This window comes from Amblyomma maculatum, chromosome 9 (genome assembly GCF_055883805.1).
Source record: "Amblyomma maculatum isolate TAMU_Amacu chromosome 9, ASM5588380v1, whole genome shotgun sequence".
In the NCBI taxonomy this organism is placed as follows: domain Eukaryota; kingdom Metazoa; phylum Arthropoda; class Arachnida; order Ixodida; family Ixodidae; genus Amblyomma; species Amblyomma maculatum.
The window spans coordinates 93549559-93571500 of record NC_139352.1 but is presented as its reverse complement, the minus strand read 5'-3'; the positions used below and the strand labels follow the sequence as shown (position 1 = coordinate 93571500).

The following is a 21942-nucleotide window of genomic DNA, read 5'->3' as shown; positions in this document are numbered from 1 at the left end:
TACCTCACCGTTCCTCGTCCCCTCACTTCTCTGGCCCGCTCCCGGAAAACTGATCAATGCAGCTCCCGGAGGTGAAGCTGCATTGACGACCGGGCCCGAAAATCCTCTGCTGATCCTCGCTCATCGCCGCAGTCTTCTAGATATCTGTGTAGATGGTGTGCCTGTTACCGCCCTCATTGACACTGGTGCCCAAATTTCCGTCCTCAGCTCTTCGTTTCGCCGCCGACTCAAAAACGTTGTCACACCCGCCTCTTCATCAGCCGTTCGTGGCGCCGATGGAGGCGTCGCTGCCGTCGTGGGACTTTGCACTGCGCGCGTGAGCATTTGTGGTCGAAGTACCCCTGTGCTCTTCACTCGACCGCTGCCCCCACGATGTGATCCTCGGCATCGACTTTTTCGCCCCCGTTCGCCCCTACCTCACCGTTCCTCGTCCCCTCACTTCTCTGGCCCGCTCCCGGAAAATTGATCAATGCAGCTCTCGCAGGTGAAGCTGCATTGACGACCCGGCCCGAAAATCCTCTGCTGACCCTCGCTCATCGCCGCAATCTTCTCTATATCTGTGTAGATGGTGTGCCTGTTACCGCCCTCATTGACACTGGTGCCCAAATTTCCGTCCTCAGCTCTTCGTTTCGCCGCCGACTTAAAAACGTTGTTACAACCGCCTCTTCATCAGCCGTTCGTGTCGCCGATGGAGGCGTCGCTGCCGTCGTGGGACATTGCACTGCGCGCGTAAGCATTTGTGGTCGAACTACCCCTGTGATCTTCACTGTAATCGACCGCTGCCCTCACGATGTGATCCTCGGCATCGACTTTTTAACGGCGCACTCTGCCCTGATTGATTGTTCAAGTGGCCTCCTTCGCTTAGACCTGCCTTTCTGCTCCGACCGCACAGATATCAAGCAACTCCTCTGCTCCGTCGAGTTTGTTCGCCTACCGCCCGAAGCTGCCTTGTATGTTCCTTTGGCCCCGTTTCCTGGTACATACGTCACTTGCCCAATCACCGATGTTGTTCTCCACCGTAACGTCATACTCCCTCACACTGTCCTGACCGTCACGGATAACAGAACCTATCTTCCCGTCCTTAACTTTAGCCGCTCTGTCCAAATTTTGCCCCATGGCATTGCACTCGCTGACTTGCGTCCGTTGGCTGACTGCGAAGTGTCTGCCCTCAAGCCTGTGCCTCTGTCTGAACCCCCGTATCAGCTTTTTGTTCGACCCTTTTTACTCCCATGATAGCACCGGATTTGACACCTCAGCAAGCCAGTGCTCTCTCCGACCTTTTGTTTTCGTACAGCGACATTTTTGATTTTGGCGACCGACCTTTGGCTCGGCATCTGTCGTTACCCATCGCATCAATACTGGTGATGCCAGCCCTATTCACAGAAGGCCTTATCGAGTCTCTCTTGCTGAGCGCCACGTGATACAGAAGAAGGTCGACAAGATGTTGTCAAATAATATTATTGAGCCTTCCTACAGTCCCTGGTAGTCTCCTGTCGTTTTATTCAAAAAGAAAGATCAAACTTGGAGATTCTGTGTAGATTACCGCCACCTCAATCAGACCACTAAAAAAGACGTTTATCCGCTCCCGAGAATTGACGACGCCCTCGACTGCTTCCATGGTGCCAGCTATTTTTCCTCGATCGACATGCGTTCCGGCTACAGGCAAATAGCTGTCGACGAACGGGATCGAGAGAAAACCGCATTTGTCACCCCTGACGGACTATACCAATTCAAGGTCATGCCATTTGGCCTCTGTAACGCTCCTGCGACCTTCGAGCGCATGATGGACTCGCTTCTCCGTGGCTTCAAGTGGACAACGTGCTTATGCTACTTAGATGACGTTGTCGTTTTCTCTCCCACGTTCACAAGTCACCTTGAACGGCTTTCTACGATACTGGCAGTCTTTCGCCGCGCCGGTCTTCAATTCAACGCAAAAAAATGCAGCTTCGACCGCCGCCAGATCAAAATCCTGGGACATTTGGTTGACGAAAATGGTGTGCAGCCCGACCCTGATAAAGTTCGTGCAGTCCGCGAGTTCCCTACACCACGTAATACAAGTGATGTGCGAAGTTTTCGCGGGCTCTGCTCCTACTTCCGTCGCTTCATTCGGAACTTCGCTGACCTAGCACGTCCCCTTACCTCCTTTTTGCAGAAAAACGTGAATTTCTCGTGGAGCCGTGAACAAGCTCAGGCCTTCACAACGCTCATTTCCGCGCTCACCGCTCCTCCTGTACTGGCGCACTTCGACCCGTCTGCGCCTACAGAACTGCGCACCGACGCTAGCGGACATGGTATTGGCGCCATCCTTGCCCAGTACCAACCAGCACGGCCACTCTCGTGTGATTGCCTATGTCAGCCGCCTTCTGTCTCAGTCCGAGCGCAATTATTCCATTACGGAGCGCGAATGCCTTGCACTTGTTTGGGCGTTGACAAAATTCCGCCCTTATTTGTTTGGGCGACCCTTCAATCACCAATTTTTCAAATCGCCCAATTCAGCATTTTTGCGCATTTCAAAGTACGGCTTGTACATAATGACCACAGGTTTTTGGAAATGAGTAAAATGCTTAGCGATCAGTGGTAATCACTACAATGACAAGGCGTGACTCATGATGACTGTTAATGACTACGAAACAACCAAAATGTCAAAAAGAAAATTGTAATGACTGCAACTGAATGAATTTGAGTAAAAATGCTTAGCGATGAGTGGTAACGATTACAATGGCTAGATATGATACCTGTGAATGTTCTGTGCGACTCCAGATCTGCTCTGCAGCTCCTGACTATCTACCACGGCACCAACCTCTCGGTGAACATTCTCCGAGCCCGTCTCCTAGCCCTTCAGGACTCGGGGTATCAACTGGCCCTACATTGGGTTCCAGGGCATACTGGAGTCCAGGGAAATGAAGAGGCGGATGCCTTGGCCAAAGCGGCGCACGACAACGGCGCCCCAGTCACTGAGGCTGTCACACCTTTTGACTTTTCAAGACCCCTCTTGAGAAGGTCGATAAGGTCTTTCCATCCTGACCGTCGTATTGCCGCTGGTGAACATCTCCAACGGCTCTCTGACAAACTTTCACGGAAGGACAAATCCCTCCTCCTACGACTTCGAATAGGCTGCACGTGGACTCCGTCCCGCATGTATGCCTGTGGCCGAGCTCCCAGCCCAGCCTGTCCCTCTTGCGGCAATACTGGCACACTTGGACACTTGCTCCTCGTGTGTCCAGCCTCCGCTGGCCATCGCCAGAAACTTCTGAATGGCTATCGGAATCTTGGTCTCCCTGCTGATACCGAAGGACAATTGCTCTTCCCAGCTCGGAACCAACTTTCTGCTCACCGGCTCCTCCTGATTTATCTGGAGGAGTCTGGCCTCAGCTCTGTTCCTGTAGGCCTGCATGGGCCCACAGTGCTTCGTGCGGAAATGCCGGCGACATAGCGGCGTCAGCAACCTTCCCCTCCCCAACCTTCCCCTAATCCCAACTTCCCCTTCCCCCTGGTCACCAAGAGTGATGCCACAAAGATGGCCAACATAAGACGTGACCAGTACCCCCTCCCCAAAAAATAAACCATAGTCACCACCACCACCACCCTAGATATGACTCATCATAATTGCTAATGACTACGAAAGGACCAAAATGTCAAACGGCGTCTTATAATGACACTGCAACTGATTGAAAATGAGTAAAAATGCTTAGCGATGAGTGGTAATGACTACAGTGACTATAGGCATGATTCATCACGACTACGAAATTAGGCTTTGGATAACTAAGTCTTCGCCGCTCACCTCTTAAGAGACATTCAAGAGACCTTCCATTTTATTTATTTTTTTTTTTGCTTCGGAATTAGCCTCACATCCCAGGATGCTAAAGAAAGTTGTTTATGAAACGTAAGAGATACGGACTAAAGAACACCGCGCTTTTCCTCTCGCCAGACAGGCTGTGAGCTGTTCCGCGCCCTGCTGCGGTTGGCGCAGTGGCCGGCGCCCGTCTGTGTGCTCGTATTCATGGCGGCTGGATGCGCGTTCACATTGGGACAGCTTTGGATCAAGCGCTGGACAGACGCCACGACTGCCGGCGCCGGTGGAGGGAGCTCATCTGAGCAATCAACGCCATGGTTGGAGGTCCTGGTGTCGCTGTGCGTCCTAGACGGTATGACATCGGACGTGAAACGGAGCTTCAGCTCGAGGAGGATTGCGGTTATTGGGCTGTTTGCTGGATATAGGTTAGAAACATATGCACGTGAATTCCGAATCTGAGATCTGCTTTAACTAGGTGAGAAGTGCCTGCTCACGAAGTGCCTGCTGTCGATGCTTAGTGAGCCTGTGACCAGCACGAACTGCGCGGGTTCGGATTCAAACAGGCGGTTTATTTGCAGCCATATAAAAGGGCGTTGCTATAGTAGTGGAGGATAGGCCCTCACACGTATAATATGGTCCTTTTAAGAAGGCGGGCAGCATATTAACAAAGCGCTACGTGTCTACAGTATAATCTCACTCATATTCCCAATGCTGGATTTTAGGGAAGCCTATAGGCATATATGCTGATCACTGACCACTGTGAATGGGTACTCCAAGTGGGTCTTGAGAAGAAAAGAAGCCGTGTAATTCGACCAAAAGCTCTAGCTTGTTTTTTTACCCCTCAGTGGTTCTTAGAAGCTAGGCGATGTTGAGACCTGTCGCAGTTTTTCGCCCTTCATTTCCTCAAATCCAGCGAAGTTTTAGTTAGGTTTTCCTAGAAGGTCCACGCTGCAATGTAGTGTTCGCCGGTTTCTTGTTTGCACTTCACTAAGGGAGTAAGGTTTCATAAGTGATGTCTTAGTGAGGACTCGATGTTTCTTAGCGTGCACTGACACCTTTGACGCGCTGCGTTTTTGACCCTATCGCAACGCAACCGTCTTGGCCGGGATGAAGCCCGCCTCGTAGAGATCAGAAGCTCAGTGTTCTTACTACTGAGCCATCGTGTCGGGATAAATCCGGCTGGGGATTCTATAATACAAATAATGGCAAATTGGGAGAGACTATTTCACTGCATCTGTGCAAGCTGGCGCAGGTATAAATTAACAACGTTTTTAAAGAGCTTTGCCTGAACGTCACTTCCTTTTCAGTTGGCTTGCGCATCGTGGGCAGCGTGCTTATCGCCGTTAGTGGAAAACGCATGGCAAAGTCACTGCACGACGAGATGTTGAGCCACATTCTACACAGTCCGGTGTCCTTCTTTGACGCATCCCCTCGGGGTCGTATCCTGAACCGCTTCTCGTCGGATATGGATTACATCGACACGCGTGCCTTCCTCAGCGGGAAGCAGAGCGTCCAGAACACCTTCGTCACCATCGCCAAGGTGGCCGTCGTAGGAACGCAGTCTCCCATCGTGGTCGGCATAACGGTGTTCGTGGCCTTGTTGGCTGGATACGGAATGGTGAGCATGCTGTGCTATTTACAAACGCCAAGAAAACAATCTAACCCTTTCTTTTGGCCAAACAAACTGCTGATATATCTTTGCACAGTGGTCGGTTTGCTTTTATTTGTTGTGATTGAATGCTTATGGCGCGAAAGAGGGATTGGTTACAAGTCAGCATCTCAGCCAGGCTGTTACATGTTTCTGTCCGTCTTCCTTTTATGCGAAGCAGAAATCGTTCCGGAAACGGCCGTATTATCTTAGATGCACAGAACATGGAAATATTACTGAGTGTTTCAGGAAAAACTAAGTAAATTAAAAGTTGTGGGTCTAAATAAACCAAATATACTTGCAGGAACAAACTTGCTCCCGCCGCGGGCGCATTATAGGCAACCTGCAGTGGCCAGGCGGCGCTAGTGGAGCGCAGCGTTCAGCGCCGCCAACGGCGGCGCCGAGTAATCTGAGTAGGCCGGCGCGGTCGGGTAGCGTTCGTGTTGTACGGCTGGAAGCATCTCGGCTCTCATTTTCTGCGGTTTTAAGGCAATCGATTGTCTTCAGAGCTACTTCCGAAAACCAATACTGACGAAAGGATACCGCCTGTTCGAGAATGGTCATGTTTAAAACGTGAACGGTGTCGACGTCACCGCGAAGTGCGCGCCGCTCGCTACGGAACAACCGCGCGCACAGCTTTGAATTTCGCGCGAGTAGACGGAACTTTTTTTTAACCAAAGTTATTCTCTCAGGGCATCAGTCGGATATGTAATGATGAATTAAGAAATAATTAAATGAATGAAAAATTTTGTAAATGTAGCTTTTCATTTACCTATTGCGTTCACACCTCATACCCAAACATTGAAAGTGCAGAGAGAACCTGAGGCGAGATTGATCGCCGTTTCTTCTTTTTTTGTTCTTGCTGTTTGATTACAGCAGCATAATAATTTCCTCGCGGTTTTGCTTTACAGTTTGATACCATGACGCATAATAATTTCCTCGCGGCAAAATGATTACAGCAGCATAATAATTTCCTCGCGGTTTTGCTTTACAGTTTGATACCATGACGCATAATAATTTCCTCGCGGCAAAATGATTACAGCAGCATAATAATTTCCTCGCGGTTTTGCTTTACAGTTTGATACCATGACGCATAATAATTTCATCGCGGCAAAATGATTACAGCAGCATAATAATTTCCTCGCGGTTTTGCTTTACAGTTTGATACCATGACGCATAATAATTTCCTCGCGGCAAAATGATTACAGCAGCATAATAATTTCCTCGCGGTTTTGCTTTACAGTTTGATACCATGACGCATAATAATTTCCTCGCGGCAAAATGATTACAGCAGCATAATAATTTCCTCGCGGTTTTGCTTTACAGTTTGATACCATGACGCATAATAATTTCCTCGCGGCAAAATTATTACAGCAGCATAATAATTTCCTCGCGGTTTTGCTTTACAGTTTGATACCATGACGCATAATAATTTCCTCGCGGCAAAATGATTACAGCAGCATAATAATTTCCTCGCGGTTTTGCTTTACAGTTTGATACCATGACGCATAATAATTTCCTCGCGGCAAAATGATTACAGCAGCATAATAATTTCCTCGCGGTTTTGCTTTACAGTTTGATACCATGACGCATAATAATTTCCTCGCGGCAAAATGATTACAGCAGCATAATAATTTCCTCGCGGTTTTGCTTTACAGTTTGATACCATGACGCATAATAATTTCCTCGCGGCAAAATGATTACAGCAGCATAATAATTTCCTCGCGGTTTTGCTTTACAGTTTGATACCATGACGCATAATAATTTCCTCGCGGCAAAATGATTACAGCAGCATAATAATTTCCTCGCGGTTTTGCTTTACAGTTTGATACCATGACGCATAATAATTTCCTCGCGGCAAAATGATTACAGCAGCATAATAATTTCCTCGCGGTTTTGCTTTACAGTTTGATACCATGACGCATAATAATTTCCTCGCGGCAAAATGATTACAGCAGCATAATAATTTCCTCGCGGTTTTGCTTTACAGTTTGATACCATGACGCATAATAATTTCCTCGCGGCAAAATGATTACAGCAGCATAATAATTTCCTCGCGGTTTTGCTTTACAGTTTGATACCATGACGCATAATAATTTCCTCGCGGCAAAATGATTACAGCAGCATAATAATTTCCTCGCGGTTTTGCTTTACAGTTTGATACCATGACGCATAATAATTTCCTCGCGGCAAAATGATTACAGCAGCATAATAATTTCCTCGCGGTTTTGCTTTACAGTTTGATACCATGACGCATAATAATTTCCTCGCGGCAAAATGATTACAGCAGCATAATAATTTCCTCGCGGTTTTGCTTTACAGTTTGATACCATGACGCATAATAATTTCCTCGCGGCAAAATGATTACAGCAGCATAATAATTTCCTCGCGGTTTTGCTTTACAGTTTGATACCATGACGCATAATAATTTCCTCTCGGCAAAATGATTACAGCAGCATAATAATTTCCTCGCGGTTTTGCTTTACAGTTTGGTACCATGACGCATAATAATTTCCTCGCTGCAAAATGATTACAGCACATAATAATTTCCTCGCGGTTTTGCTTTACAGTTTGATACCATGACGCATAATAATTTCCTCGCGGCAAAATGATTACAGCAGCATAATAATTTCCTCGCGGTTTTGCTTTACAGTTTGATACCATGACGCATAATAATTTCCTCGCGGCAAAATGATTACAGCAGCATAATAATTTCCTCGCGGTTTTGCTTTACAGTTTGATACCATGACGCATAATAATTTCCTCGCGGCAAAATGATTACAGCAGCATAATAATTTCCTCGCGGTTTTGCTTTACAGTTTGATACCATGACGCATAATAATTTCCTCGCGGCAAAATGATTACAGCAGCATAATAATTTCCTCGCGGTTTCGCTTTACAGTTTGATACCATGACGCATAATAATTTCCTCGCGGTTTCGCTTTACAGTTTAATACCATGACGAACACTTTTGTTCGTGGTGCACCTTTCGACAGTGCCACGGAGGTTACAGGAGACATGGTGCGGTACCCACTACGGATGTCGTGGCGATTGCAAGCACTGTGCGGTTGTAGCGTGCGTCATCAACGAAAACTGTGCGTGCCGGGGACGGGGAGTAGGGGTCCTCCTACATCGTTGGAAAAATAAAGCTCTTAACAACAACTGGCATGCATTTTGTACCTCCGTACCTCAAGCTTGGGGAAAGCCGGCGGCTAATGCTGGCACTCAACAGCAAAGCTTTCTTAAAGGAGGTTGTTAAGAGTTATAATTTTTTGCTGTTGCTACTAATGATGAAATAGTCTATCGTCTGGGACAAGAGACTCTTGAGTAGCTTGAGCAGTCGGTGAAATAAATATGTGGTGCAGCTCAATAGAACGAAGTTCCATTCTCAGCGTACACAGTATCACGGGCCTCTACACTCCGCCACTTCGACTTTTTCAGCACCTTAAGAACTAATTTACAGATAAATATGCTTACTGAAATCTGTAATTGGAAGTTTTGAAGATATTTTGGCTTTGTGGTTCCGAATAGACACCGCATTAGAAATCCGGTTCACAGATCCACGAACTTTTTTTTTTTTTCAGTTCGCCTCCGTTGAAATGCGGCTGGAATACGATGCTACGGCTGCACGGCTTTGTTGCTTTTCTGGACGTATGCCACTCGATCTACGCACGGCATATACCAGTACACGCCAGATTTTACAGCGCGGAGCACGTACTGAGTAGTGTGCCCCAACCAGCACGCGACTCCTCGAGTCAGAAGTTTATACCGTTTCCTCCGCTCACGGGCAGTCGCCTTATTTTAGCTTCTTGGCGTCTGTGCGCCAATGGCCCCATAAAAAAAAACGAATTTCAGTTACATTACTCTCTCGCAGCCAATATCTCCTTTTCTCATCATTCTCCCCAGGTTCTCCCAGCAAGCGGTACGCTTAGGTTTTCTTCGTGATTGTGGCAGTCTTTCTCGCCGCCCTTGCACTTATTTTTATTCTTGTTCACATCCGTAGTAGTCGAAGTATCGCACGATACCACTGAAGTCACTAAATGAGTAAATCACACTCACTGGGATAACAAAACGCTAACGCAGAAGGAACACAGCGGCCGCAACATATACGGCGTCAGCTTCTGCGCCGACTCAGTATTAGCTCCCGTCGGCCGCCAGGTGGCGCCACATGTCTCAGCAAACTCCATTGCAGGTTGCCTATACTGCAAAACGCCTGTAATGATTCAGGTCAGTAAAACCTGCTAACGAAATTTTTAATTACTGCAGTTGAATGGTTGATTCAAATGGGGAGTTCGAAGCTGTGATCAAGGCAATGACATGTCAGGTTTTGAAAAGAAGATAATCTTATTTTTAAAAGCAAGGAAATACACTTTTTTCAGCAGAAAACTAAGACTGACCGCCAGAGGCAAGCTGAAATTTGGGTAAAGACGCGACGTTCTGTGATGACTTGATGGAGCAGCAAGAACGCCAAATTCTAACTGCTTACTCCATTGTGACGTGTCATGGATTTTGTTTCTCTCAGTCGCTCCTAAAATATAACGACCACGTAGTTGGCAATGACTGACATTTCCCATGAACCAAGCTGCGAGGCAGAAGAATGCACATGACCTGGCGCAATGCAACCGATTTCGAATAGGAAGCAGTTGCTACTGCTGAAATTATCACCTCACGTGGCATGTGTACCAAGTTCATCGCGCATCTTTTATGATCAGTTTCGCTTCCCTACTTAAAAAATATTGGGATTTTCCCGCGCTACATCGCGTTAGAATATAAGCATTTCTTTTTTTCAAAAATACACGTGGCATATTCTTGTTTGTGGCTTAGAACTTAAGTCAACTACTCAACTGGATAACGAAGGATGTTAATGAGAAGGCTTTCATCAATTAGCGAGATAATTATAAGCTTCCTAGAACATTTTGTGCGCCGCGTCACACAGAATATGCAACTGGAATGTTATATTGTATCTTTACAATATACGGGCAGAAGTTAGGCATAACTGCTTTACCAGAAATCTTTCTCGTCTGGATGCTCCTATAGATGGGCACCATTTAATTTTTTCGCCTGGACGTGTCCACTGCAGGAATGCAGTACTGCGTTATGTGTTGCGTCCCCAAATGCTCACCGAGAGTTGCCGTCAAACATTTAGCGCCTGCCACTCAGAACATGTCACCAGAAGTGGTGGTATCAAAAGTCACACGTCGAAACGGCACGTCATGATTCAGAAGTTAGCTGCGTCAATTAGGCATAAAGTAGATGACGGCGTAATATGTTGTAACGAGAGCTAATGGAGGAGGGACATAACGTCGTGCCCTACTGTTCGCTCAACACCCGTCATGGCTCGCGTGCGTCTTAGTTGGCATGGGCACTGGGGCGTCAGCCTTTGTTGAGCCACCGAGTGTGACGACGGTATGCACAACAAATACTATTTCACATTCCATCTTCCTTTGTATCGAATTGCTTACCTTGCCACCCTTAACCGTGATAGGGGTGTGGCGCTCCGATCGTTGTTCTACCTAATCCAGGTGGTAGATTGAAGTCCAAAGACGGACTTCGCCCGCGCCGCTATTGTATCGCGGGTAAAGATTAGGTCAATTGAAAAATAAACATATTGGCCCATCCAGAAAGTATTTTTGATTAGAAGGTGGCAAAATAAAGGAGGAAAACTACTACAGCGACTCACAGCTGGGGGAGCGGGCCCGGGGAGACTTCCCTAATCTCCCCTGCGAAGTAGTATGAGGGGACTAGACTAAGTAAAAAGGATGTGTTGATGGGAAGGGGTTATGAGACTGGGAATGACTGGAGACAGCGAAAAAATTGGCCAAACGATGCATCTAAATGAATCAAGCTTCCTTTCGGGCATCCTTAAACACTCGTCTTAGCGAAATGTGTGACCCTCGACCTCTACGAGCATTCCAACCACCGCAAAGCGTTTGTCGGGTTTCAGACTTCCGAGACCGGTCCCTTCCGTGAGGCCGCTTTTGAGGTTCCAAGCCACCCATGGCAGGTATCGCTTCTCTTACCATCTCTAGATATCAGAGATGGGGATTTCGTCATCGTGGAGATTTTTCTCTCTACTCTAAGGTACTAAGCGTGTGGTCACAATTACGGACTCTCACGCGCACTGGTGGGTACTCTTCCTGGTTTTGGCGCTGACATAGTATATAGGAGGGTATACCGTTCACTCTTCAGGACGACCAGTCCTGAAGTCCCATTAGTGTCAGTTTGTTCTGACCTATGTGTCGATCACTGCGCCATACTGAAGACGAAAGTCCATTCCAAAAATAATATCTTTTGAGCAATGCTCCAAATTAACAAATTTTGTACGGTACGTCTCATCGCGAATATCGATTTGGGCGGTGCATTTGACAATAGGATATACGAAGTCTTCTCTTGCAGTTCGAATTCGAGGGCCACCCCACTCAGTACTCAATTTCGCAGTCGCCGACAAGATTTTCAGCTGAATACTAACTAATAAGCACCGGTGTCAACGAGCGTATCTAGCTGGTGATCATCGTAACTATATTAACGTTGCTGGAAACTGCAAAACTGCGTCCAGACAGGAGCAATAATTCATTGTACGACGTTTGAACATACATAGAGGCCCTTTGTCCCGGCCCACTTCTGCAACGCCACATTCAGGCATAGCTATAATGTTTTGCCGATGAGGAAGAGGGGAGATGCTTTCACGTGAGACCCGCGAGGAAAGGAAACTTAGCGACGTGATGATGAGTCACATGATTTAGATCTTGTACCTGTGATGGAGGACGTCGAAGATAGTCCTGCATCTCCTGCGGCAGTTCGCCGTAACGGGACCGTGGATCATGTATGTTAAATCCTCGCAGGCCGAGTTCTCGATATAGGAAGCGCGGATATATGTTACCCGGCTCACCACCCATCCTTGATATGGGACGTCAGGACTGGTCTCTCTGGACGATATATCATCCTATATACTGTTTCAGCGTGAAAACAACCGGGTAAGAGCATTCGCCACTGGGCGGCAGTGTCCGCATTCGTGACGACTTGCTTAGTACATTGGAGTAGAGATGAAAACTACTCACGGCGGCGAAATCCTTCTCTCTAATATCTTTAGTAGGCCGGGGTGGAGGAATCTGGCTTGGGGGATGGAGACCCTCAAATGCGGCCGAAAGTAGGAGACTTGTCTCACAGGTTGGAGACCCAGAAAATGCGTTGTGGTTGTTGAAATGCAATTGGAGGCCGAGGACCACACGTTCGGCTAAGGCGAGTGCTCGCTTTATAAGGAAGCCCAAAAGAATGCTAGACACTCCAGTAAATGCAGGACGCGATAGATTTTAGGGCACCTTCAGGAAATAACCGCTCTAATTTACAAAATTATCAGAGCTCTTTGTGTTCCGGATGGTCATCGCGGGCTGCGGGAGGCCGATAAAAGTCTTGCGCTTCAGGTTGGTCAGTGCCAACTATGAGAAGGTGACGCCCTGGGTCATCTTATCACAGTTTAGGATGGCCCCTGAGACAACTCATAGCTGCTCAAGATTTACGTCTGAGTCGACGCCGCTCAATTGAGAAATGGGCACTCAGAGCTGCACTCTAGAACCCACAAACGTTAAAAACATCAGAAATATCATACGTGCATTACACTACTGCATTCCAGTACAGTCAAGATGAGTGGACTACTTTGGTAGTGGCCTTTCTCCGAGACCACCTTGCTTTCTCTTGCAGAGCCTCGCAGTCAAGGCTTCTCACAGCGCTCGCTACTACGAGAGCCTGGCCACGTCGGAAGTTCTACAGCACGCGACAGAGACCCTGGACGCACTGAGCAGCGTGCGTGCGTATGGAGTGAGCGAGTGGTTCCGCGATCGTTTCTGCTTCCTGACGGACAAAGCCGTGCGCGGATTCCAGTGCTTCGGCACCGTGTATCGATTCACACGCACACTGACATCCACCTGTGGGTTCGTGATAGTGATGTCCACCCTTCTGGCCAACACAGCATTCTCCGGTCCTGAAGGTCCCGATGCCAGCAGCCTAGGTCTGGCTGTTAGCTCCGCTGGAGCGGTGAGAGAATCGTTGACATTACATTGCACATTCATGGAAAGTAAATGAGTTAAAAAATGCCGTTCTTAAAATTCGGCATAGGCGTCTGCGTCAGCATTGTGAACGAAAATAGACGGTAGACTCTGGCGAGTAGTAGCTGGCCGGCGATATAGGCGGGTATTGCTCAACTGATCCTGCGGTGACACAACAGCACAAGTCATAGTGGACTTGGAGCTCTCTGCTCGAGTAACTTCTTTCAGATGAAAAAATGATATGGGAATCTAACTATCAGAGACCGTAGCATCCCCCTGTCAAGCAGACTTATTCAAGACTAGGTAGGTCCGGTCGGACGGCTCGGTAAATCGGGGCTTTGTTTATCTTTGGTGGTGTTTCTAATAATGTGAGAAATTACTGCTACATGCTGAATGTTCGTGAGAGAACAGCTGTACAGATGATTGTACTGGTAATTAGGCGACACAGATTTCCTGTACTGATTGCGAAACGTAACTAGAGCTGCCGACGGGCGTTTTTAACGTTTCTTGGCCGCACGCCTAAAAAGAAAACTCTAATGGCGCTCAAGAGTTTTAAGTTTGGGAAAAGAAATCGAGTTAGGGTTGCTCGATAATGAAAACGAACAGACAGTTTGCACACAAAAAGTGTTGTTGCGTCTGCAATATGCAGCTCCTGTGGTGCTTTAGAGGCTATGCAGTTCGGCAGCTAAGCCCAGCGACCTACGATGTCATGCTGGAAAGAGTGGCCGCAATAGAAATGTATTTCAAGATATCCTATGCAAAGCTAAGGGGCATTACCACTCTACCAATGGCTGACATAATAATATGACCTCCAACACATCGTCGTTTGCAGCCGATATTCTATTTGGAACTTTAAGCCACAAATGCCATCCTGCAAAACTGAAGCTGCAAGCACCTCATATATAGGCATCCCTGCGGAAGCAAGCTGCTGAGACCAAACAAAAATATATTTTTAACTCCTTGTGAAGAATGAGTGTTTAAGCACAGATATCTTCAGTTTAATATTACATTATCCTACACATTTTGTGGGTCTTATCAAGCCACCAAAAAGAAATAAAAATTTTAAAGTGGCGCTGTGCGCTAGTTGGTGAGACATAGTGAGGAGATACAGCGCGTGGAAGATGGGGTCTGTGACAGAAACGTCCACACCTCTCATTCTTCCCCGCCTGTCTCGCGTTGTTTAGCTTCGCTAAAGAAGAGTGTCTAATTCTTCTGCATGTCTACCAATGAACTGTGGAAGTTACATTCCCATGTTAAAGAGAATGAATCGCATGCATAGGCTTAGTTGAAACGAAATTGGCATGTATAGGTAACTAATGAGCGTAACCGATAAAGAAAATTGTAAATTAGGTAAGAGGACGACTTTCCCATCGTCACAAGTCTTCTGCTTCAAGGCTTTCGGTAAAGCTTGGTAAAGCCAAATGAGCAACCAGCTCTTATGCAAGTACTATTCCGACGATGAGGTTTTTTCATTATCACTCGCAATGCAGTTCCTCTAGGACAGTCCGCGAATACTACGACCAGGGCTCTTGCTACACTTTGTCACGAGTGTGTGTCATCCAGGAATTAGTGAGCACGAAATCCAGGAATTAGTGAGGATTTCCAGGAATTAGTGTGTCATCCAGGAATTAGTGAGCGCGAAATCTGTCAATCAAAGGGTCAGGGCCCAGCAAAATCCTCTAACGCTCCTGCCATGTCTATGATTGGCCAATCTGTTTTGTGAGGTCAAACCCATGTGGCCTCCCGCACGTAATTCAAACTCAGTCCGATATGAGCAGCATAAGATGAGGAAGATGGCTGCAGCAGTATTACGGAGAACTGAACAAGGGGGAGGGGAGCGTCAGCTCGCAAGCAGAGCCAACGTTTCGAAAAGGGGACTTATAATCCTCTAGGCGAAGACAAATCCCCTTGTCGAACGGTTAACCTGGCTTGCAAACTGATATTCCCCTTCAAACACTGTTCAATTCTCCTTCAGTCCAGTATAGCAGCTCTAGTACACGAGTCCCCGTATGGCAACTGATTTGCGATGATCCCTTGTACTGTGCCACGCAAAACAAAACCATCGAAGCGGATTCGAATTGGAGGGATTCAAACCCGGATACTCGGGTTCAGTAGACGAGCGTCTCAGCCGCGCCACCGTGGATGGTGCATTTTCTCCTTATAACCAGATTTAGTAAGTAGGATTCAACTTCAGCCATTTCAGTTGTCTTGTCCTAGCAGTCGCCACAGGTTCGATTATACTAGGATGTCTTGATTCGCCCATTCTCCTCTGCCGCCAGGCAGAGTAGAGACAACTGCGTCGTCTGCTACGACGTCCGTCATTACGATGCCAACTCTGTGGGCAGCCAAGTGCGGCGGAGGGGAGTGCGCGCATTGAGGCACACTACCAATGGGCGTCAGACAGTGGTATGTCGAGATCGTTGTTATAAAACATATACTGATTTAACGATATGACCAGAACATAAAACTTTCGTATCGGCACTACGAACGTCTCACATCAATGTTTTTTTTTTATCTTTGTTTTTAAAGCCTAATTTTTGACTGGTCTTCCTCCTGCATGAAACTGCGGTACAAGCCGGCCGCGTAAAGACCTCAAGTAACATTTTGTTGGGCTAGTTGGTGACTAATAACCTTGCATAAATGCGCGCGACACACAGACAGAACGAGCACCGTACTCAATCGTTGTGTCTGTGTTCGCGCATTTAACCGAAGCCTAAAAACCGTTCAGCTTCCGGCCGAAAGACGACTTTGATTAAACCGCTTGCTGCCATGGGACAAAAAATAAACTCTTCTCGCGCATCATACTTTCAATTATTGTCGGATCAGTCGTCAGCTAGTCCGATTACGGACTGAAAGTTGCAACGCTGAGCAAAAGGCAATGATTGTGGAGCCGAATAATTAGTCACTGATGGTGTTTATTAGACCTTCCCGCAAATTGCAGTGCCGCGCCATCCCCTGGCGTATTCGCGCAAACCATGATGGGAGAATGGAGCGATCGCCACCCGCTTCGGCTGCTGGCAAATGTGTTGGCGTGAAGTGCCGCTGCTTTCTGCCGTCATGCGTCTTCTCGTGCCTGTTGTTGGTGCTTCCTTGTAAAATGTAGCAAGCCCCGGTTAGCTTTGATGGTTAACTGTTAGTCTGTATGCATTTTTTTGTGACTTTTTAAGCGAAAGCTTCACTACGCCATGTAAAGCCAAAGTCGCCGTACGTGTCATACGCCGTTACAACGAACGCGCCGTAACCATACCAACGAGCTGCTCCCGTCACCGCTGGGTTTCAAATGCGCGAGTTGAGGTGGAGATAGCGGAGGGGATAGCGAGGGAAGAGTTTCCGCACTGCGCATGCGCGCGCCATCACGGGGAACTGCAGTGGGCGGCCGCCGGACGTTTTCGTGTCGGCCGATGATCCATGGATTTAGAACGCAACCCCCAACTGTACAACACGATGCGAAGGAAAGGTGGGCGCAATGTAATTAAAATAAACAGCAGGAAGCAGCAGAGCAGCAAGGACGCCAAGATGGCAGAGAAAGCTTCACCTGAGAACCGGCAGAGTCAGAGAGACGTGAGCCAGGAGGCTTTGCGCGGCCGCTCGGTGGCGCGGCGGAATTACAGAGAAGGTCTATTGGGTCGCGTGCAAGTGGCCTTCTAGAAATAATCAATGGTTGTTTCCGGTTCACTGGAACTGCAGTGAAGGCGGGGATCCAAGGGTCTCTACCCTAGGGATCCAAGGGATGACGGTTCAAATCCCGGTAGAGACCGAATTTTTGTTTCTGATGACGTTAGTTTCGGTTTCATGTTAGGATGTTATTTTAATAACAGCTATAGTGTGACCGAACGATCTCCGGCAGTATGAGCCATTAAAGGCTTTAGCCGTAAAATGCTTAGTGAAACGAATATCATAATTATCCTTGTCTACCGTGAGGATGATAGTTAAAAAGGAACAAATAATTCTGTCTCCGCCGAGAATCGAACCTCCGTCCCTCGGGAGCCCAGTCGAGCGCTTTAAACAAGTGTGCCAGGCCCGTTTTTTTATTGTATATTTATTGCCAGGCTTTAGAAGACGTCAAAATGCACACACTAAAATACATCGCAGAAAAAAAGAACCCGCCAACGAGTGTGGCTTTGACACTAAAATTATCTAAGCGCATCTAAGGGCTCTAACCTTGGTAAACAGGTCCGGGGCTCATGTTTCAGATTTCTAAACCTCAATAAACCTGTGCACATACTCACGAAAGTACATGCGTGCCGGGCATCAGTATCACAGCGATAGCAGGCCATTCGCGAGCATAATTTAATCAAAATGACAACCATCTTCATTACTTGTAGACACAAATCTAAGTGCATGCGAGGTGATAGATAACCCTTTTTAATAATCCTTTGTAGCACGTCCCCGAAATAAACCCTTCCAAACAATGGATCACGCTACACCCGGAATCATGAAGCATACATCATAATACTCCTTGTCTACATTAGTTTGGGCTGTATCAACTAAATTGTCCTGCCAGCACCGTCTTGCGACACAACGGGCTTCTTGTATACAGAGAGGATGGTGGCGATGACATAGAGACTGCAGTCAGTGATAATGACAATGATGACATTAGCAATGATAATGACGGTGCATTTAGCTGATAATGATAATGAGAGTAAACACTATGCACAGTGTACACCAGCATCACTCAGGCTTTCGCATTTCTGCAGTGTAGATTTTGTGCTATCCACAAATAAACGTGTTAATCCCGCAGGCATACGTGTCATATGTAAAAGACACAAGACTGACAAACATTAAGAGAAAAGGCCCGCAAATGACAGACTAACTTTACGAAAGCAGAAATGGCATACGGTACACATCAACTGTTCGGTTCGTTGGTTGCTACTTGTCGCGCTTTTTACCAGCCTGAGAAGTCATTTTCATGGTTCTTTAGGAAATCGGAACATCTTCAATCATTTCGTTACTGGTTCGTGCACTGGGGAACCAACACCCGGGCATTTTCCCCAGAAAACGGCATTCCCACATTCCTCTCAACGAGCCGCGACGAAGCGTGGGGAGCGCAATGGCGGCCACCAGTCTGAAGGCGGCATTCACCACTTCAAAGAATGACTACACCCTGCGAGAGGGCGCGCGCTCCCAGGTACCCCAAGTTATACACCCGTGGCATCCGCATTTAGGCGCACCGTTAAACTGGGGCTGATCGAGAATGTTTCAGTCAAACCTCAGCTATTTGGCGCGGTGGCTCCCAGTTGTTGTCACATGTTCAGCATTCCAATATTTTAACATTAACACGCGAGCTTAAACCGTCGAGTCAATAAGCGCCGTGTGACGGCCACAGTGGCGAAATCAGCGAGAATATTTGCATGCTCGAAATCAACGGGAATTGGTCCCAAGCGAACCTGCTTTATTGCCAGTTATCGCCATCTGCTTTCTGCTCGCCAGAGAGGAAATATTATAAAGGGCTACATGTTACCGCCTTTGGTGCTGTAAGAGAGGAAGATATGAAGTGCTTAACTAAATATATATTTACCACATGCTGTTGCTGTCACGCTTCATGACATATAACGCCTTTTATGTGTTTGGTTACCAGTGCGAGCGAAGAAGCTCATAGTAGGGCTTCGCTTTTCTTTTGTTTTTGCTTTCAAAAAGAGGATTAAATTTATGTCTGGTAAGACACTGAAAAGGCGTTTATGCTATTCTTTTGCAAGGTAAAATTCTCTAATCAGCTGGAAATGCAGTGACGGATATCTAGACTTGCAACAGAGAAGCACTGCGTACACAACTGGAAAATGAAAGAAAAAAGATTTGATACGCAAGATATAACCAGTCGGTGCCTATCGCATATCATACAGCTCAAGAGGTACCGCTTCACCCTTGTTTTACGCCTTGGTGACGGCGCTCGAGAAACAAAATATGAATAAAATGATGGTAGTCGAAAGAAGAGGGTTGGGGTCCGGTTCCTGGAACGGTCCGGCAGAAGACAGCTGCACTAGAATGCTCAATGCGCGTACGTGCGTTGCTTCTCACAATTGGCAGCTGAACTCAATTTTATGGCGCTTTTCGAGTAGGCGATCGACGCTCGCGCACTCTGGTTCAAAAATGAAGGATGTACAGCTCAACCAAGACGAAACCAGGCCCATAGCCACAGAGTGTTTTGAAACCTCGCTGTAGCACGATATTGGAGTCGTAGCTGCAATTCTCTGCATTGTTTTGTTTGAGGCCGTTTACTGAACCCTCCCTCTGGAGACACTTTCTAAGATTAAAGCACGAGCTGCAGATGATTTTAGACATAACAAAGGTCTTCAAGGGATGAACTTCCAGAACCTCTTTCTGTTCGAAGCCACCCTTTCGGTTGGGCGGGATCGCATTTGTGTATACTCGCACAAAGTTCGAACTAATATGGGTAATGACTTGACACTGCTCGGACAAAAATAGCTTAAAATGCGTCGGAGCTAGATTTATACCTTTCTTGATAATAGTGGCATCTTCTTAGTCAGTTACACCTAGTAGGTGTTGTTTAGCATGTGTTTAACCTTGCCGTCTGATAGGCTTCGTTCTGTGTTCAGAAGTTGAAAGGGTGGTTTAAGAAAAGATTACCTGTATAAAAATGTTGGAGTGATCGGCTGCGGCAATGGCACCGATGATGTCCTCGCTTTCCGCGATAAATATTTTTGTCTGAATCCGCTGCTCTGCAATGTTTTTTGTTTTTTTGCTATGCTAGGTTTGCTAGGTCCAGCCATGGTCATCGAAGGCATGGAATTAGCTGGCAACAGCAGCATTGCTTAATGCTTTCCTTCTAAAAAAGACATTTGTCGTCAATCAAACGAAAAGATGAGCTAGAAACGCCTTGGTTGGTTGCGGTGCATGAGGTTGAAACTGCCAAAGCTATTCAGGTTACGAGGAACGCAGTAGTAGGGCAGCGCGCAGTATAAAAGAACCTTGCATTTCGCCTCCATTGAAATGCGACCTCCGCGGTCATGATATACCTTGATCCCTGAACATAGTAGTAAAAGCCCTAAATATTGAGTTTTCATTGCGGGGTTATGGAAAAGTTTCACAAGCATAAAAACTGCCCAGCCCTCGCAGAACATAATGGGAGAATCGATGCCCTCTCAGGCGAAAGAACGTAATGATTTTCGCGCCTTGGATGGACAGCGCTGATTTATGTAGATGGCGTTGCTTTTTATAAGTTCTGCCTAATTAGTAGATTATGAGTCTAAACGGACACCTAACCTCGGGAAAAGCCACTGACTCTAGAGGGACACTGGACGAGGACACTGGCAAGCGGCTGGCATTCGCAAGCTATGTAATGCTGGTTAGGTCTGTGGTGCTGCGCATCAAAACATGCGGCATCTTGTTATCTTCATTGACGCGACAATTTACATAGCTGCAATGTCCCGCTGGGTTGTTGCCATGTTCTACATAGCGCTAGCAGGTCACCGCCTCAATGAAAGAGCAGGAAAATAGGCTGATTTTTTTTTTAAATTCCACCAAGACAGCAGCTAGTATAAGCAAGGTGGACATTACGAATGGCAATAGGTTTTTGAAGAAAAAATAGTCACTGGCCAATGAACATCGCAGCTTGTCAGATAGATTTATGAGGGATCGTTTGTTTATAATGCCGCGAAACCTTCAAAACTGGGTTGCTTTTTAGAAGCCGCCAAAATGCGGCCTTATCCCTCTGATTCTGCACTCATATAAATTCTGTATTCTTTATTTGTTAATGCTCGATGTCGCGAGAGGCACCTTTATCAGTTTCTCTGTCGCGCAAGATTCACCGAGATCTATCTCGATGATTCCGGCCACTCGCGTATGTTTCTACAATGTTCCAGATTGTGCTAGTAGCAGTTTGCGACGTTATCTAGATTGTTCTGAGCAGCCTTTATATTGAGCGTTGACGTGTGCGACAGGCATTCTTTGTTCGACGACCGCCGTGCACGATTGTTACTATCGCCACCACGTGACAGTAAGATATAAAATAATTTCTTCAAAGACATATTGACTGTTCTGCAGTAAAAATATTGGCTTTTCTTGAGTCAGTTTATTATAGGCAATATTCCCTCGGTTATCATGAGGCATTCTATTAACTTTCTCGAGACAGGAACATTTCGTCCTACATTGCGCTAGCAGATCACCGCCTCAATTTTCATTACAGTTGTTCTGTTTTAAATTAGCTCTCATCCTACGTCATTCTCTACAGTCACTGTTTCTCCTACCGTTAAGCCTCTTTTACGAAGTACGATATTACCTGCCTGCTTCTTCGGTAATGTCATCAGGGCCATTATTGTGCGTCACAATAGACTGTGAGCTGTTAAAACACACAGATAAATTTCGCCGGTATACAGTTGGAATAGAACCACGCGAACATATTCAACGCAGGTTACTCCAATGGAACGCTTGCTTCCCAATGTAGCTACCGGAGCGTGATAGAGACAGGATGAATTTTCCTTAGTGCAGCTTCGAACAACATT

The 21942-nt window shown here is 46.8% G+C and overlaps 1 protein-coding gene across 1 annotated transcript in view; it reads left to right on the top strand.

The window, feature by feature from the left end:
- Positions 1–21942, top strand: part of LOC146179754 (ATP-binding cassette sub-family C member 3-like) — an 88544-nt gene that overhangs the window by 20850 nt on the left and 45752 nt on the right. Inside the window, exons 6-8 of the mRNA XM_084580270.1 lie at positions 3929–4145; positions 5101–5411; positions 13140–13472. Coding sequence (XP_084436396.1) covers positions 3929–4145; positions 5101–5411; positions 13140–13472 — 861 coding nt within the window. The remainder of the gene's footprint in view (positions 1–3928; positions 4146–5100; positions 5412–13139; positions 13473–21942) is intronic.